This window comes from Mobula hypostoma, chromosome 1 (genome assembly GCF_963921235.1).
Source record: "Mobula hypostoma chromosome 1, sMobHyp1.1, whole genome shotgun sequence".
Lineage (NCBI taxonomy): Eukaryota > Metazoa > Chordata > Chondrichthyes > Myliobatiformes > Myliobatidae > Mobula > Mobula hypostoma.
The window spans coordinates 222,910,497-222,929,408 of NC_086097.1; the positions used below are offsets into that span (position 1 = coordinate 222,910,497).

Genomic DNA, 18,912 nt, shown 5'->3' on the forward strand with positions numbered 1-18,912 from the left:
ATGTATTTAAGTAGCTGCACTTCTTCCATGTTGATCTTTTGAAGTGACAGCACGTCACTACATTGTATTTTGTGAGTATTCAGATTTACCAAGTTTACTGTTGCAAAGAGTTTTATATCTATTTTATGTACTATTGAAAGATGGCAATTGTTTTGAAATCTTAAGAAGTAGCAGAATGAGTTAATTGGTATAATTTCTTTCTTTTAGGGGTATTATGGTCCAGGGTATTCCAGAGATATCCCACCCTTAGAACTACAAGACCCAGAAAAAAAATTTCATCAGCCTTACGTCAATATTTTGTCACAGATCACCTACACGTAAGAGAAAAATGCTAAATTTTGTTGTCTACTATTTTAAAAATATTATTGTACAATTAGAGTCATAGAGTTCTTGGAAAGTACAGCATAGAAACAGGCCCTTTGACCCATCTAGCCCATGCTGAACTATTTAAACTGCTTACTCCCATCGACCTGCCTCCCTACCCCTACCATTACAACTACCCTACCATCCATGTGCCGATCCAAACTTCTCCTAAATTTTGAAATTGTGCTCCTATGCACCACCTGCACTGGCAGCTCATACCACACTGTCATGACCTCATGAGTAAAGAAACTTCCCTCATGTTTCCCTTAAACTTTTCACCTTTCTCCCTTAACCCATCACCTGTATTTGAAGTCCCACCCAGCCTCAGTGGAAAAAGCATGCTTGCATTTACCTTATATGTACCCCTCATAGTTCTGTATACCTCAATGAAATCTCCACTCAGTCTTTCACATTCCAAGGAATAAAATCCAAACCTATTTAATCTTTCCTAACAACTCAGGTCCTCCAGATCCAACACCAGCAACATCCTTGTAAATTTTTTCTGTACTCTTTCAACCTAATTTACATCTTTCTCGTACGTCAGTGACCAAAACTGCACACAATCTCTAAATTTGGCCTCACCTATGTCTTGGTCATCTTTAACATAACATCCCATCTCCTGTACGCAATACTTTGATTTGTGAAGGCCAATGTGCCAAGAGCTCTCTTTGCGACCATATCTACCTGTGACGCCACTGTCATTGAATTATGGACCTGTATTCCCTTATGTTTTCATATATAGAACTTTAACTATAGGTTGTTTTCTTGCTCAGTTGATTGTGTTATTCCATGCCAATTGTGAAGATGTATCTCTTAGTGTTTTGCCCATATGCTCCCTATATTTGAATAAAACTAAATGAAAGTAGCTATTTGACTTAGAAAGGTATTTTAGATAAGCCCATTCCTCCATATGTGCTATATGGAATAGTGATGGTGAGTAGAAACTCTGATTACTTTTCGAACCAAGATATCCAAACCACAACCAGTTTACTGGCTAACAGTGACATTTCGGTAAGCCACTTTGTGTATGATGTTATCAGATCTCAAGACAGTATTCTTATTCAGAAGCAGACATCAGAATCTAGTTAATTATTTTCTCTGTTGTAGAATTATTGTGTAACACCAAACTTGATCATTGCACAAAGTCAAGTCTTTGCAGTCTAAGATTATAAATTCAAGCCAATATAACAAGACTGATGCTGTAGTGTAAATGTTTTCAATGCATTGTAGGAGTAATCTTTAATATTCGAAGAAGGAGTCTGAGAGTCTGAGCGGGAGTGCTGAGAAAGACATTTTTGAAATTTTCGTTATTTTTTTTTCTCCAATGGTGTTCTGAGAGGCGGGACTGCGCAGGCGTGTGACGTCGGGCAGTGCAGCACGGCAGATTTAAAAGGAACAGAGCCTCATAGAGCGGGCAGCGTAGTTTGCGGGCGGCGGAGTGAGCCGGGAGCAGAGTGAAGGCTTAAGGGCTTCGGCTCAACGGGCTTAGGCGGAAGTGGGCGAGGCGAGGAAGGTTTGGCATTCATTTTCTGTTGTTATTTGAGGAGAGGGGCAGTATGAGTGTGAGGGCAGTTTGCTGTTCTCGGTGTCGGATGTGGGAGGCCCTGGAGTCTCCAAGCCTCCCAGACGTCTACATCTGCGCCAAGTGCATCGAGATGCAGCTCCTAAGGGACCGCATTACGGAACTGGAGCTGCAGCTCGATGACCTTTGTCTGGTCAGGGAGAGTGAGGAGTTAATAGAGAGAAGTTGCAGGCAGGTGGTCACGCCGGGGCCACGGGAGGCAGACAAGTGGGTCACGGTTAGGAGGGGGAAGGGGAAGAGTCAGGTAATAGGGAGTACCCCGGTGGCTGTGCCCCTTAACAATAGGTACTCCTGTTTCAGTACTGTTGGGGGGGACAGCCTTCCCGGGGGAAGCGACAGTGGCCGTGCCTCCGGCACAGAGTTTGGCCCTGTAGCTCAGAAGGGTAGGGCAAGGAAGAGGAGGGCAGTTGTGATAGGGGACTCGATAGTAAGAGGGTCAGATAGGCGATTCTGTGGACGCAGTCCAGAGACCCGGATGGTAGTTTGCCTCCCTGGTGCCAGGGTCCGGGATATTTCTGATCGTGTCCAAGATATCCTGAAGTGGGAGGGTGAGGAGCCAGAGGTCGTGGTACATATAGGTACCAATGACATAGGTAGGAAAAGGGATGAGGTCCTGAAAGGAGAATATAGGGAGCTAGGAAGGGAGTTGAGAAAAAGGACCGCAAAGGTAGTAATCTCGGGATTACTGCCTCGGCCACACGATAGTGAGAGTAGGAATGCGATGAGGTGGAGGATAAATGTGTGGCTGAGGGATTGGAGCAGGAGGCAGGGATTCAAGTTTTTGGATCATTGGGACCTCTTTTGGCACAGGCGTGACCTGTACAAAAAGGACGGGTTACACTTGAATCCTAGGGGGACCAATATCCTGGCAGGGAGATTAGCGAGGGCTACTGAGGTGACTTTAAACTAGAATGGTTGGGGGGTGGGAATCAAATTAAAGAGGCTAGGCGTGAGGAGGTTAGTTCACAACAGGGGGATGGGAACCAGTGCAGAGAGACAGAGGGGTGTAAAGTGGGGGTAGAAGCAAAAAGTACTAAGGAGAAAAGTAAAAGTGGCAGGCCGACAAATCCAGGGCAAGCATTAAAAAGGGCCACTTTTCAACATAATTGTATAAGGGCTAAGAGAGTTGTAAAAGAGCGCCTGAAGGCTTTGTGTGTCAATGCAAGGAGCATTCGTAATAAGGTGGATGAATTGAAAGTGCCGATTGTTATTAATGATTATGATATAGTTGGGATCACAGAGACATGGCCCCAGGGTGACCAAGGATGGGAGCTCAACGTTCAGGGATATTCAATATTCAGGAGGGATAGACATGAAGGAAGGGGAGGTGGGGTGGCGTTGCTGGTTAAAGAAGAGATAGAAGAGATTAACGCAATAGAAAGGAAGGACATAAGCCAGGAAGATGTGGAATCAATATGGGTAGAGCTGCGTAACACTAAGACGCAGAAGACGCTGGTGGGAGTTGTGTACAGGCCACCTAACAGTAGTAGTGAGGTCGGAGATGGTATTAAACAGGAAATTAGAAATGTGTGCAATAAAGGAACAGCAGTTATAATGGGTGACTTCAATCTACATGTAGATTGGGTGAACCAAATTGGTAAAGGTGCTGAGGAAGAGGATTTCTTGGAATGTATGCAGGATGGTTTTTTGAACCAACATGTCGAGGAACCAACTAGAGAGCAGGCTATTCTGGACTGGGTTTTGAGCAATGAGGAAGGGTTAATTAGCAATCTTGTCGTGAGAGGCCCCTTGGGTAAGAGTGACAATAATATGGTGGAATTCTTCATTAAGATGGAGAGTGACATAGTTAATTCAGAAACAAAGGTTCTGAACTTAAAGAGGGGTAACTTTGAAGGTATGAGAGGTGAATTAGCTAAGATAGACTGGCAAATGACACTTAAAGGATTGACAGTGGATATGCAATGGCAAGCATTTAAAGGTTGCATGGATGAACTACAACAATTGTTCATCCCAGTTTGGCAAAAGAATAAATCAAGGAAGGTAGTGCACCCGTGGCTGACAAGAGAAATTAGGGATAGTATCAATTCCAAAGAAGAAGAAGCATACAAATTAGCCAGAGAAAGTGGCTCACCTGAGGACTGGGAGAAATTCAGAGTTCAGCAGAGGAGGACAAAGGGCTTAATTAGGAAGGGGAAAAAAGATTATGAGAGAAAACTGGCAGGGAACATAAAAACTGACTGTAAAAGCTTTTATAGATATGTAAAAAGGAAAAGACTGGTAAAGACAAATGTAGGTCCCCTACCGACAGAAACAGGTGAATTGATTATGGGGAGCAAGGACATGGCAGACCAATTGAATAATTACTTTGGTTCTGTCTTCACTAAGGAGGACATAAGTAATCTTCCAGAAATAGTAGGGGACAGAGGGTCCAGTGAGATGGAGGAACTGAGGGAAATACATGTTAGTAGGGAAGTGGTGTTAAGTAAATTGAAGGGATTGAAGGCAGATAAATCCCCAGGGCCAGATGGTCTGCATTCTAGAGTGCTTAAGGAAGTAGCCCAAGAAATAGTGGATGCATTAGTGATAATTTTTCAAAACTCGTTAGATGCTGGACTAGTTCCTGAGGATTGGAGGGTGGCTAATGTAACCCCACTTTTTAAAAAAGGAGGGAGAGAGAAACCAGGGAATTATAGACCGGTTAGCCTAACGTCGGTGGTGGGGAAACTGCTGGAGTCAGTTATCAAAGATGTGATAACAGCACATTTGGAAAGCGGTGAAATCATTGGACAAAGTCAGCATGGATTTGTGAAAGGAAAATCATGTATGACGAATCTCATAGAATTTTTTGAGGATGTAACTAGTAGAGTGGATAGGGGAGAACCAGTGGATGTGGTATATTTGGATTTTCAAAAGGCTTTTGACAAGGACCCACACAGGAGATTAGTGTGCAAACTTAAGGCACTCGGTATTGGGGGTAAGGTATTGATGTGGATGGAGAATTGGTTAGCAGGCAGGAAGCAAAGAGTGGGAATAAACGGGACCTTTTCAGAATGGCAGGCGGTGACTAGTGGGGTACCGCAAGGCTCAGTGCTGGGACCCCAGTTGTTTACAATATATATTAATGACTTGGATGAGGGAATTAAATGCAGCATCTCCAAGTTTGCGGATGACACGAAGCTGGGTGGCAGTGTTAGCTGTGAGGAGGATGCTAAGAGGATGCAGAGTGACTTGGATAGGTTGGGTGAGTGGGCAAGTTCATGGCAGATGCAATTTAATGTGGATAAATGTGAAGTTATCCACTTTGGTAGTAAAAATAGGAAAACAGATTATTATCTGAATGGTGACCGATTAGGAAAAGGGGAGGTGCAACGAGACCTGGGTGTCATTATACACCAGTCATTGAAAGTGGGCATGCAGGTACAGCAGGCGGTGAAAAAGGCGAATGGTATGCTGGCATTTATAGCGAGAGGATTTGAGTACAGGAGCAGGGAGGTACTACTGCAGTTGTACAAGGCCTTGGTGAGACCACACCTGGAGTATTGTGTGCAGTTTTGGTCCCCTAATCTGAGGAAAGACATCTTTGCCATAGAGGGAGTACAAAGAAGGTTCACCAGATTGATTCCTGGGATGGCAGGACTTTCATATGAAGAAAGACTGGATGAACTGGGCTTGTACTCGTTGGAATTTAGAAGATTGAGGGGGGATCTGATTGAAACGTATAAGATCCTAAAGGGATTGGACAGGCTAGATGCAGGAAGATTGTTCCCGATGTTGGGGAAATCCAGAACAAGGTGTCACAGTTTGAGGATAAAGGGGAAGCCTTTTAGGACCGAGATTAGGAAAAACTTCTTCACACAGAGAGTGGTGAATCTGTGGAATTCTCTGCCACAGGAAACAGTTGAGGCCAGTTCATTGGCTATATTTAAGAGGGAGTTAGATATGACCCTTGTGGCTACGGGGATCAGGGGATATGGAGGGAAGGCTGGGGCGGGGTTCTGAGTTGGATGATCAGCCATGATCATAATAAATGGCGGTGCAGGCTCGAAGGGCTGAATGGCCTACTCCTGCTCCTATTTTCTATGTTTCTATATACTGTAGGACATTTGATAGCAGTTCTAACTTTTATTTTTAATGTGTGTACAATTCCATTGGCATCCGGCATCACCAACAGCCAAGTAACCAGTGATTAGAATGTTTGTGAAAGCTTTCTTGATAGGAATTGGCTAACAGGTTTGCACTCACTGCAAATGAACCATCTGTTTATTTCCTTAGGTGGATTTCATGGCTATTAATAAGTGGTTATCGGGAACCAATCAAGATGGAAGTTCTAGGAAAACTCCCTCAGGTTGATTTTGATTTTTCACCTTCCTTGTTAGAATATATGCATCTCATAAAATTTGTACAGAATATAAAATCGAAATTGTGTGCTCTTTGTATAAGGTGAAACAACCTAAGAAGAAATAATATATCAGACATAGTTTAGAACTGTAATTATGGTTGAGTATAGTGTATTCTGGTTAATTGAGACACATTAGGACATCTTGACCCAATTAAGCGGATGCTCCAATTAGCCGAATTTTCATGGAAATAATGAAAAAGGTATAAAAAGGAAAAACTAAGTAACAAATTATGCATTTAAATGAAATCAGAATAAATTAGAACACTACCAATAGTACTACAGTACTATAAAACTGTGTATTAGTTCCTAATAGTTATCAATGGAGGAATTCATCGAGTGTACGCAATGAACAAAATCAGTGCAGACCCTTAGTGCAGATAATGGACTGCCTTCATACAATACTTTTGATGATTGCATCCTTCAAATTTTCATTTTCTTTGTAACTTTCAAGATGATTGTTAATAGATACCTTCAAATTCTTCATATTTCTGAACTTGTTTAAGTAGTGAAATTATTTAAATTTCACTCCCAGTTGTTTTTGGCATGTGCACGCCTGAATGCTTGAAAACAGTTCGGAATTTTCCTACGGCTTATTTCTCGCTGACTATCAGTGACAAAAATCACTGCTTTTTGAATACAAACACAGGTAACTGATGCTATTTAAAAACATTTCGTTTTTAACCATCAAATGGCCATTCTAGTGTGCGCAACTAATGCCAGTTAGACCTTGATCAGCAAGTTTCCTGCCCTCACTAAGCAGCATAGTGTCCCAAGTAAATGAAAGGAATCCCGGTAATTTTCTGGATTTGTTCTGTTCTTCAAGAGTTGTCCCATATAAGTGGCTGTCCCGATTAACCGATAGCTCAATTAGCCGGAATCCACTGTACTTTGGAAAGATCTGGCTGCATTTTTTCAATTCTAACCCAGTGGTAAAGTCAAATGTAGTGCCATAGCTATACTTTTGGAAAGATTAGCATTGTCCAAGATGGAAGCTGACTAGAAAATTTTTTTTAAAATGTAAGTGCTAGAAATCAAGCAAAAACGGAAAGTATTGGAAGCATTTGACCATAAGACCATAAGAAATAGGAGCAGAATTAGGCCATTTGGCCCATTGAGTCTGCTCCACCATTCAATCATGGCTGATTCTTCTTTTCCCTTCTTAGCCCCACTTCCCAGCCTTCTCCCCGTAACCTTTGAGTCCCCCGTAACCGTGTCCAATCAAGAACCTATCAGGTTCTGCCTTAAATACACCCAACGACCTGGCCTCCACAACTGCCTCTGGTAACAAATTCTACAGTTTCACCACCCTTTGGCTTAAGAAATTTCTCTACATCTCTGTTTTAAATGGACACCCCTCTATCCTGAGGCTGTGCCCTGTTGTTCTAGACTCCGCCACCATGGAAAACATCCTTTCCACATCTACTCTGTCTAGGCCTTTCAACTTTGAAAGGTTTCAATGAGATAATGAGATCCCACCCCCCCCCCCCATCCTTCTAAATTCCAATGAGTACAGGTCCAGTGCCATCAAACACTCCCTATATGATAACGCTTTCATTTCCAGAATCAAATTTGTTGACATCCTCTGGACCCTCTCCAATGCCAGCATATCATTTCTTAGATGAGGATCCCAAATCTATTCACAATACTCAAGGTGAGGCCTCATCAGTGCCTTCTAAAGCCTCAGCATCACATCCCTGGTCTTGTATTCTAGATACCTTGAAATGAATGCTAACATTGCATTTGCCTTCCTCACCACCGACTCAGCCTGCAAGTTAACCTTAAGGGTGTTCTGCACAAGGACTCCCAAGTCCCTTTGCATCGGATTTTTGGATTTTTCTTCCCATTCATAAAATGTTCTGCACATATATTTCTTCTACCAAAGTGTATGACCATGCATTTTCCAACATTGTATTTCAATTGCCACTTTCCTGCCCATTCTCCAAATCTGTTTCAAGTCCTTCTGCAGCCTACCTGTTTCCGTAACACAATCTGCCCCTCCACCAATGTTTGTATCATCTGCAAACTTGGCAACAAGGTCATCTATTTCATCAGCTAAATCATTGATATACAGCATAAAAAAAAGTGGTCCCAACACGGACCCCTGCAGAACACCACTAGTCACTGGCAGCCAACCAAAAAAGGATCCTTTCATTCCCACCCGTTGCCTCCGTTCCTGTAATGCCATGGAGTCTTAACTTGGTAAGCAGCCTTATGTGTGACACCTTGTCAAGGACCTTCTGAAAGTCCATATATACAACATCCAGTGCATCCCCTTTATCTATCCTACTTGTAATCTCGTCAAAAAATTCCAACAGGTTCATCAGGATATACTTAAATTGGAAAATAGTACATCCGTGGCTGACAAGGGAAGTCAAGGTTAATGTAAAACCAAAGGAAGCATACAACAAAGCAAAAATTAGCGGGAAGATAGAAGATTGGGAAGCTTTTAAAAACCTACAGAAAGTGACTAAAATGACTATTATAATATTGCCCTTAAAGAAACAATGCTGTCTTTGTCCTATCTTGTCCTTTGTCACCTATATCCATTATCATCTCTCTTTTATTTTTTTATATACTTGAAAAAGCTTTTTCTATCTACCTCAATATTGATTGCTGGCTTGCTTTCATATTCCATCCTTTCCATCCTAATGATTCTTTTAGTCGGTTTTTAAAAGCTTCCCAATTCTCTGTCTTCCCGCTAATTTTTGCTTTGTTGTATGCCCTCTCTTTTGCTTTTACGTTAGCTTTGGCTTCGCTTGTCAACCACGGTTGTACTATTTTCCAATTTGCGTATTTCCTTGTTTTTGAAATACATCTATCCTGCACCTCCCTTATTTTTCCCAGAAACACATGCCACTGCTACTCTGCTGTCATCCTTGCCAGCATCTCCTTCCAATTTACTTTGGCCAACTCCTCTCTCACACCACTGTAAATTTCCTTTACTCCACCGAAATACTGCTACGTCATACTTTCCTTTCTCCCTATCAAATTTCAAGTTGAACTCAATCATATTGTGATCACTGCCTAAGGGTTCCTTTACCTTAAGCTCTCTAATCGCCTCCAGTTCATTGTGTAACATCCGATCCAGTATAGCTGATCTTCAAGTAGGCTTAACGACAAACTGCTCTGAAAAGCCATCTCATTTGTATTCAACAAATTTGCTCTCTTGAGATCCATTACCAACCTGATTTTCCCAATCTACTTGCATGTTGAAATCTCTCAATGACTATCATAGCATTGCTCTTTTGACACATCTTTTCTATTTCCTTTTGTAATCTATAGTCCATGTCTCAGCTGCTGTTTGGAGGCCTGTATATAACTGCCACCAGGGTCCTTTTACCCTTGCAGTTTCTTAACTCAACTCAAGGATTCAACTTCTTCTGATGCTATGTCACATCTTTCTACTGATTTGATGCCATTCTTTACCAGCAGAGCCACACAACCCCCTCTGCCTACCTTCCTATTCCTCCTCCAATACAAGGTGTAACCTTAGACATTCAGCTCTCAACTACAACCATCCTTCAGCCATGATTCAGTGGTGGCCACAATATCATACCCGACAATCGGTTAGAAGTGCAACAACTTCATCCATTTTATTTCTTATACTCCGTGCATTGAGGTGTAACATTTTCAGAATCAGAGTCAGGTTTATTATCACCAGCATATGACATGAAATTTGTTAACTTAGCAGCGGCAGTTCAATGCAATACATAATATAGAAGAGAGGAAAAAATAAATAAATAAGTAAATCAAGTACAGTATACGCATATTGAATAGATTTTTAAAAGTGCAAAGAAATAAATACTGTATACTAAAAAAGATGTGTCTCCCACGACTCCAACATTCAGCATGAATGGCCATTTAACCTACACAGTACCCCTGACACAGTAAGAAACCCCCTCTCTGTGCGCTGCTCCTGCCACTGATTGGGCTGCCGGAATGACACCGTACGCCCACGAAGCTCACTTTTTAAACAAGCGCCGCCGACCTGTGAGAGACCCGAGAGAAACCGCCTCGCTGTGCACTGCTTCCGCCACTGATTGGGCTACTGAAACATCTGGTCAGGCAACATCTGTGAAAAGAGCAACAGAGTTATTGTTGCAGGTAGAAGACCTCAAAGTTTTAGCTCTGCTTTCTTCCACAAATTATATCCGATATGATAAGTGTTTCCAGCATTTTTCAGGTTAATGTTTTTGGTAAAGCACCAGTGATTAAACTTTTTCTTTCATGTTAACTCTTCTGAGTGAATGGAAATAATTTTGGGTAAATGGAGGCAGATATTTAATGGTGATTGTATTGGGCTGCATAATCTATAATACGCATTGAACAGTTATACTAATTGCACCACATTTGTCACTAATTTAATTTGCAAATGATCATAATCTATAAAAATCTTAGATCAATGTTTTATTCAGTCCATCATTTTGTATCGCTGTTATTAGTTCAAAAAAATTTTTTGTGAATTTTGGCATTTCACAGAACAATATTTTTCTTTTCATTTACTTGAAAACTTTGCCCATTTAATGCCTATTTCCTCTCACAACTCTAAGTGTACATGCGTTCCATCTCCACCCTTGTGACTAGGTTAGCAGACTCTTTTCCTGGGATGAGTAATCATGGTGCTGGCACGGTTAAAGTCACTATTCTTATATCAGTATTTTCTCTTTAGGATGAAACTGCACAGAAAAATTTTGATTTGTTAAAATTGAATTATGATAAGGAGAAGGTAAGCAAGTTTTCATGGTATCTGCACATCTAGTTAATTATTCTGTTTGAAGGATGATATTTGAATTTTAATATATTTTATATTGTATTTTAGGAAAATACATCCTCAAGAACAGCAGATTCAAGAGATCTAGTAAAAGTTATTTCTAAAGCTTTTGCAATGCCTTTCCTAATAGCAGGATTTTTGAAGATTATAGGTGATCTAGCAGGATTAGCTGAACCTTTCTGCATTGATGGCATTCTCAGATTTGTGGATGCAGAGCCAAAAGAATTGGAGAAGGTATAGTTTGTTTTTCTAAGCTGGTTCCACAGAGCACTAAATCTAGCTGTGTGAGCTAACTGCAATGTGAAATGTTTCACGGGCATGTCACTGAATATTACAAACCTTTCTTACTCGGTCGCTTTCCGGATAGTACTTTAATTATACATAGCAAAGAACGAAATTGATATAGAAATATATGATTACTCAGGAATTGTACCAAGAAATATCCTTTACATAAATTGCTAATGTGCAATTTTGAGATGGAGAGTTAAAATGCAAAAATTATTAAAAGAAACCACAGAAACTACAGAAATCAAAATCAATTACCCTTCAGAAAATAAATAACTAACAATGGAACATGTTCGCAATAGCTATATTTGTTATCATCTTCTCAAATGCTGGAGACTTACTGCCAATAAGATCAATTTGAAGTTGAGTTTCAAGTTTATTTCCATTCATCTATACACATTTATACATCTAAATGGAACATTGTTCCTCTGGGGCCAAGGTGCAAAACCATTAGACCAAAAATATCGGGGCAGAATTAGGCTATTTGGTGCATCTAGTCTGCTCAGTCATTCCGTCATGACTGATTTACTAACCCTCTCAACTGCATTCTCCTGCCTTCTCCCCATAACCTTTGATGCCCTGATTAATCAAGAACCTATCAACCTCCGCCTTAGGTATACCCAGTGAACTGGCCTGCACAACTGTCTGTGGCAATGAATTCCACAGATTTACCACCCTCCGGCTAATAAAAGAAAACTTGCATCCTCTAAATCGTCTCAATTCTGAGGCTGTGCCCTCTGATCCTAGACTCCCTCACTATTGGAAGCATCCTCCCCACATCCACACAGCACACACAAAATGTTGATTGGAGGAAGTTAGCAGGCCAGGCAGCACCTATGGAAAAGAGTACAGTCAGCGTCTCGGGTTGAGATGCCATCTGTACTCTTTTCCATAGATGCTGCCTGGCCTGCTGAGTTCCTCCAGTATTTTGTGTGTGTCCTTTGCACCAATTCTTCAGCTATACAGTCGTCTGCCAGATCATCCTATTTACCCTCACTGGCACGTGGCACAGGCAGCAATCCAGAGATTACTACCCTGGAGGTCCTGCTTTCAGCTTTCTGCCTAGCTCCCTATATTCTCTCTTTAGGACCTCCTCCCTTTTCCAACCTATGTCAATGGTACATTATGTACCACAACCTCCACCTGTTTGCCCTCTCCCTTTAGAATAAAACACTCCGTACATATAGTTACGATCCAGCACATACAGCCAAAAAATAATACTAATAATAATTCCCTGAATGGCATGGCCTGGAGATTGACAGATTGACATAAAGTGCAAGGTGCATGTTAATGTGAGAGAGTATAATGTTACTGGTACTATTATAATAAACCCCAGCAGTAGTATATGAAGCAGCAGCAGCAATAAAAGATTGAAAGTGACCAGTGCAGGATGAGTGTGTCATTGAGTTGCAAGGGGAGAGGAGGGGAATGACAGGGTATTCAAAGAGGGTGTACATGTGTGCTGGGTAGCAGCAGAGTGTTAAGAAGTTTAACAGCCTGTGGGAAGAAGCTGCTACCCAGGTTGATAATTCTAGTTGTTAACGCTGTGGTTGAGAGAAGGAGGCCCAAGAGTTTGTGGGAGGATGTTCTGGCCTTCCTGGAGAAACCTTAAAAAAAAATGCATTTTGGTATTTTTCAGTAATTTTTTTGTGTTCAGTCAGCTCTGCTAGAATTGTGCATCTAACCTGGCCACAAAGGTGATCTCAAATCTCTCTTAATTTAGATAAACTGTCTGTATTGCCAAATGCAAGGATGCTTTTCATTGACATCTCATCTTGACAAGCTGTCAATTTAAAACTGTGCTCACTCGCTAAAGCTAGCTTTTCTTTCTTAAAGGGTTTGGGGTTGCAGCTGCATTTTATCTGTTGTCGACAGTTACTCAAGATTATGGGCAATGAAGTGACGAGGAATTACTAGTTTTCTAAAGACAGGAAACCACAGATGCTATTATCTAGAGTGAATAAAAAAAACTACAGGAGGAACTATCAACTCAGACAGCTTTCACTCATCATCCTTCTTTCTGATCAGACACCAAAACTTTGTGGCCTCCACCATACCTTCCCTGCCTCTGTTGCCGTCTCCACGTTCCCTCCCTCACTTGCCTGGATCTGCCCATTGACCCTCTTGACCTGCATCCACTTGTCACTCCTAGGCCAACTCTTCCTTCAATCCTCCCTCTTGCTTCTTCATGCTGGCTAACTTCCCTTTACTTCACACTCTTGAGTCCTGATGCAAAATCTCAACTGCAAAATATAGACTTTCCCTTTGCCTCCACAAATGCTGTCAGACCTGTCGAGTTCCTCTAGTAGTTTGCTTTTTTTCCTTAGCTACTAGTCTTCTTGCTGCTGCTTTTAGAGGAAGCCAGCAGGAACATTTTCTAGTTTACTTTGTGACAGGAAGATCTCCGTGAACTGGCACTACTGTAGGTATACTACAGGCATAGCCCCAGTTTATCACTGTAGTCCCAGTTTATGATAGAAAATGGTGCAGTGATCTCCAGTAAGTCCAGCAACACTTCTAATGTTAAGTAATTTAGTTCAAACAAATTCTGTGAATTTTTCCTCTACTGGCTCTGCAAAAATATTTGGTGGACAAATGCTTGCCAAATGAGCCAAAAGAGGTCTAAAGACCTACACATCTAACTTTAGACAATAAGGCAAAGCTGATGGGAATTTGAGTATCATTTATGAAAGCTGTGTGCTGATTGTTTTTATTTTTTATTCATGGAGTAGGCCCTTCCGGCCCTTGGAGCCTCACCACCTCAGCAACCCCTGATCCAACCCTCATCTCATCATGGGACAATTCTTACAAGGGGAATAGAATATAAAAGCAAGGAGATAATGCTGAGCTTTTGTATGACACTGGTCAGGCCACACTTGGAGTATTGACAACAGTTTTGGGTCCCATATCTCAGAAAAGATGTGTTGTCATTGGAGAGAGTCCGGAGGAGGTACACAAGGATGATTCTGGGAATGAAGGGGTTGACATATGAGGAGCATTTGGCAGCTTTGGGTCTGTACTCACTGGAATTTAGAAGAAAGCTTGAAACGTCGACTGTACCTCTTCCTAGAGATGCTGCCTGGCCTGCTGCGTTCACCAGCAGCTTTGATGTGTGTTGCTTGAATTTCCAGCATCTGCAGAATTCCTGTTGTAGACAATTATCCAAATTGTTGGATAAATGCCAGTGCTGTATCTATATTGGAAATTTACTTCAACTGTGTTTTAAGAAGCTCTGGTTATCAAAGGCTTTGGAAATTACTGAAACGCCATCAATGGGGTCTTCAAAGGCTTTTGACAAAGTCCCACACAGGAGATTAGTGTGCAAACTTAAAGCACACGGTATTGGGGGTAAGGTATTGATGTGGATAGAGAATTGGTTGGCAGACAGGAAGCAAAGAGTGGGAATAAATGGGACCTTTTCAGAATGGCAGGCAGTGACTAGTGGGGTACCGCAAGGCTCAGTGCTGGGACCCCAGTTGTTTACAATATATATTAATGACTTGGATGAGAGAATTAAATGCAGCATCTCCAAGTTTGCGGATGACACGAAGCTGGGTGGCAGTGTTAGCTGTGAGGAGGATGCTAAGACGATGCAGGGTGACTTGGATAGGTTAGGTGAGTGGGCAAATTCATGGCAGATGCAATTTAATGTGGATAAATGTGAGGTTATCCACTTTGGTGGCAAAAGCAGGAAAACAGATTATTATTTGAATGGTGGCCAATTAGGAAAAGGGGAGGTGCAACGAGACCTGGGTGTCATTATACACCAGTCATTGAAAGTGGGTATGCAGGTACAGCAGGCGGTGAAAAAGGCGAATGGTATGCTGGCATTCATAGCAAGAGGATTCAAGTACAGGAGCAGGGAGGTACTACTTCAGTTGTACAAGGCCTTGGTGAGACCACACCTGGAGTATTGTGTGCAGTTTTGGTCCCCTAATCTGAGGAAAGACATCCTTGCCATAGAGGAATGTTCACCAGATTGATTCCTGGGATGGCAGGACTTTCATATGATGAAAGACTGGATGAACTAGGCTTATACTCGTTGGAATTTAGAAGATTGAGGGGGGATCTGATTGAAACGTATAAAATCCTAAAGGGATGGGACAGGCTAGATGCAGGAAGATTGTTCCCAATGTTGGGGAAGTCCAGAACGAGGGGTCACAGTTTGAGGATAAAGGGGAAGCCTTTTAGGACCAAGATTAGGAAAAACTTCTTCACACAGAGAGTGGTGAATCTGTGGAATTCTCTGCCACAGGAAACAGTTGAGGCCAGTTCATTGGCTATATTTAAGAGGGAGTTAGATATGGCCCTTGTGGCTAAAGGGATCAGGGGGTATGGAGAGAAGGCTGGTACAGGGTTCTGAATTGGATGATCAGCCATGATCATACTGAATGGCGGTGCAGGCTCGAAGGGCCGAATGGCCTACTCCTGCACTTATTTTCTATGTTTCTATGACGATCTAAAAGCTGAATGTAAAACAGAAAATCTACATGCTCAACTAAATGTATCTGTTTGTGGAGGTAATGGGCAAATTTAATAAATTATAATAATGTTCTATATCCTAATTTTACTTAGGGAGTACATTTTGTGAGTTTCTGGGAATTTACCAATAATGGCTACATTTTGGCATTCTTGATGCTGTGCGCAGTGCTCTTTCGTCACCTCTGCCAACAGACAGCTTTCTACATTGTTATTCGAGATGGAATACGTATAAAATCTGGTCTGCAGGTAAGATTCTTTCAGTTTATTCTATTCTCCCCTCAATGAATTTTCTCCTTCCTCCTCTAAGTGTTGACTTTTTTCCCTTGGACTTTGATATTAGGACATAGAATATTACATCACAGAATAGGCTCTTTAGCCAACCATGTTGTACTGATGTTTAGATCAGTCTAGCCCTTCCCTCCCACGTAGCCCTCCATTTTTCCATCATCCATGTGCCAATCTAAGGGTTTCTTAAATGTTCCTAATATATCTGCCTCCACCAGCACCACATCTGCCAGTATGTTCTATGCACCTACCACTCTCCATGTTTTAAAAAAAAACATAACTCTGACATTCCCCCTATACTTCCCTCCAATTACCCTAAAATATTGTGCCCTTCATTTTAGCCCTTTCTGGTGTCTGTCTGCTAGATGTAGGTCTCTTGCCATCCTGTACACCTCTATCAAGTCACTCCTTGCCCTCCTTCGCTTCAAAGAGGAAAACCCCCAGCTTGCTCAACCTGTCCTCATAAGACATGCTCTCTGATCCAGCCAGATCCTAGTAAACCTGCTCTGCATCCTCTTTACAATTTCCACATCCTTTCTATAATGAGGTGACCAGAACTGAACAAAATATTCCAAATGTGGTCTAACCAGGGTTTTACAGAGCTGCAACATTGCCTTGTGGCTCTTGAACTCAAACTACCGTCTAGTGAAGGTCAACACTCCATTTGCATTCTCAACAACCCTGTCAACTTGTGCAGCAGCTTTGAGAGATCTGTGGATGTGGACCCCATGATCTCTCTGTTCTTCCACACTGCTAAGAATCCTGCCATTAACCCCATTTTCTGCCTTCAAATTCAACGTGAAACACTTCACACTTTTTAGATTATGAGAACACTCAGTCCTCTTTTATTGTCATTTAGAAATGCATACATGCATTAAGAAATGATATCACAGAAAACAAGACAGACCAAAGACTAACACTGACAGAACCACATAATTATAACATATAGTTACAGCAGTGCGAAGCAATACCATAATTTGATAAAGAACAGACCATAGGCACAGTAAAAAAAAGTTCTCAAAGACCCAAGTCAATCGACTCCCGAGTCCCCGATAGCAGGCGGCAAAAGGGAGAAACTCCCTGCCATAAACCTCCAGGCACCATCAACTTGCCGATGCCTTGGAAGCAGCTGACCCCAGCCGACCCTGAGTCCATCCATCCAAAAACTCCGAGCTTCCGAGCAGCCCCTCCGATACAGCCTCCCGGGCGCCATCCTCTGCCGAGCGCCTTTGACCTCTCCCCGGCCACTGAAACACGCAAAGCCGAGGATTTCGGGGCCTTCAGCTCCGGAGATTCCGGTTACCACACAGTAGCAGCAGTAGCAAAGCAGTCATTTCAGAAGTTTTCCAGATGTTCCACTGTCTCCATCAAATCAGGATTGTGCACGGTCCCCTACTTGACAGATAACAGATATTCATCACCGGAGTGGCCGCGCGCACTGTCGTCGCGCCACCATCTTCTCCAGATTGAACTCTATCTGCCAGACCAGTGGTCACTTCTGTGTTTTAAGCAAAAGGTAACCTTTCTTTAACAGACACACAGGAAAATACAGATGCTGGAATTTGGAGGAACAAATAATCTGTTGGAGGAACTTAGCCAGTTGAGCAGCTGATGGAGAAAGAAATGGTCAACATTTTGGGTTGAAACCCTACATCAACTCAAAGGATCAGCAATTTCTTTTCTCCCACAGATACCACTAGATTTACTGAGTTACCCCTGTAGATTATTTGTTGGCTGTTCTTAAAGTTTATAGCTATATGTGATTTAATGCTATGATTTAATGTGATGAAATTGTTTGAGATCAGCAGGGTCTTTGGATAGTTCTGAAGTGCTCAACCAAGTGTCAATATCCCAGTCCCTTTCCCCTTAATATAAAATAAAAGGGGAAAATGTGGGAGGTATTTAATAGGTGTAGAGAGAAATGCAGAGCTGATGTTTCAGCTTGGTGACCATTTATGAGAATTTGTATTAGAACTTCAATCTCCCCTCTTCTTATCCCTTGTTCTGTTTCTTTCTCATGGAGGAATGAGGAAGGGTGGGGAAACAAAAGTAAGAGATTAACTAGCTGAGCAAGGTTGGGTGCACAAAATTTCAGCAAACAGACAGGATAAAAGTTTTTCAGGGACTGGGAAATACAACAACTAAAGGGATGTGCTGTAAGCACTTATAATTCTAGTAGTTTAATGATTATTCCAGAACTACTTCAAGCAGAAGAAACTGGTGTGCATCCCCACCCCAGCCTCTCCCAGTAAATTTGTTACCCCAACCCTCTCCATTAACTATTGTCTGTCGTTCTAGCCTTGCCACAGTTTCCAAACATCTTCCAAACATCTTCCACTGTCCATTGTCTTTTCTCAACTCCCAATCCCAAAACTCAAGACAGGTTTCTGCCCTGAGGCCTGTGCGATTTGTTACAGATTGGGCTTTGCCGCTCTCTTCTATTCACACGTACCAGCTCCAATGTTCTGAATTGCCATGTGCCATAAACTTCAGCTGCTGCCTTTTAGGGCTATCTTTCTTCTCTGACAGCCTGCAAGTTTTCTTTTTGACTGATTGTCAGGCAGTGAAAGAGTTTAATTATTTTAACATTAAATTCAGCAGTACATCTGCTTTCCACTTTGCTAGGCCTTACTAAGTTTTCAGACGTTGACCCCCACCATATGTTGTCACCAATGTGCTGCTCTCATTGGTATTCTTCATGTCTTTGATTAAGTCGTGTTTATATTTCACACAGAAACTTCACACTTTAAAAAAAAATTACCTCACCTACAATGACAGTGCTTC

The 18,912-nt window shown here is 41.9% G+C and overlaps 1 protein-coding gene across 5 annotated transcripts in view; it reads left to right on the forward strand.

Moving 5' to 3' along the window:
• LOC134355254 (ATP-binding cassette sub-family C member 9-like) overlaps positions 1-18,912 on the forward strand; it is a 176,333-nt gene that overhangs the window by 57,089 nt on the left and 100,332 nt on the right. For all 5 annotated transcript variants that reach the window (XM_063065063.1, XM_063065073.1, XM_063065081.1 and 2 more), the window contains 5 exons: positions 208-317; positions 6,179-6,251; positions 10,975-11,031; positions 11,125-11,310; positions 15,937-16,089. In XM_063065063.1, the coding sequence (XP_062921133.1) occupies positions 208-317; positions 6,179-6,251; positions 10,975-11,031; positions 11,125-11,310; positions 15,937-16,089 (579 nt within the window). The remainder of the gene's footprint in view (positions 1-207; positions 318-6,178; positions 6,252-10,974; positions 11,032-11,124; positions 11,311-15,936; positions 16,090-18,912) is intronic.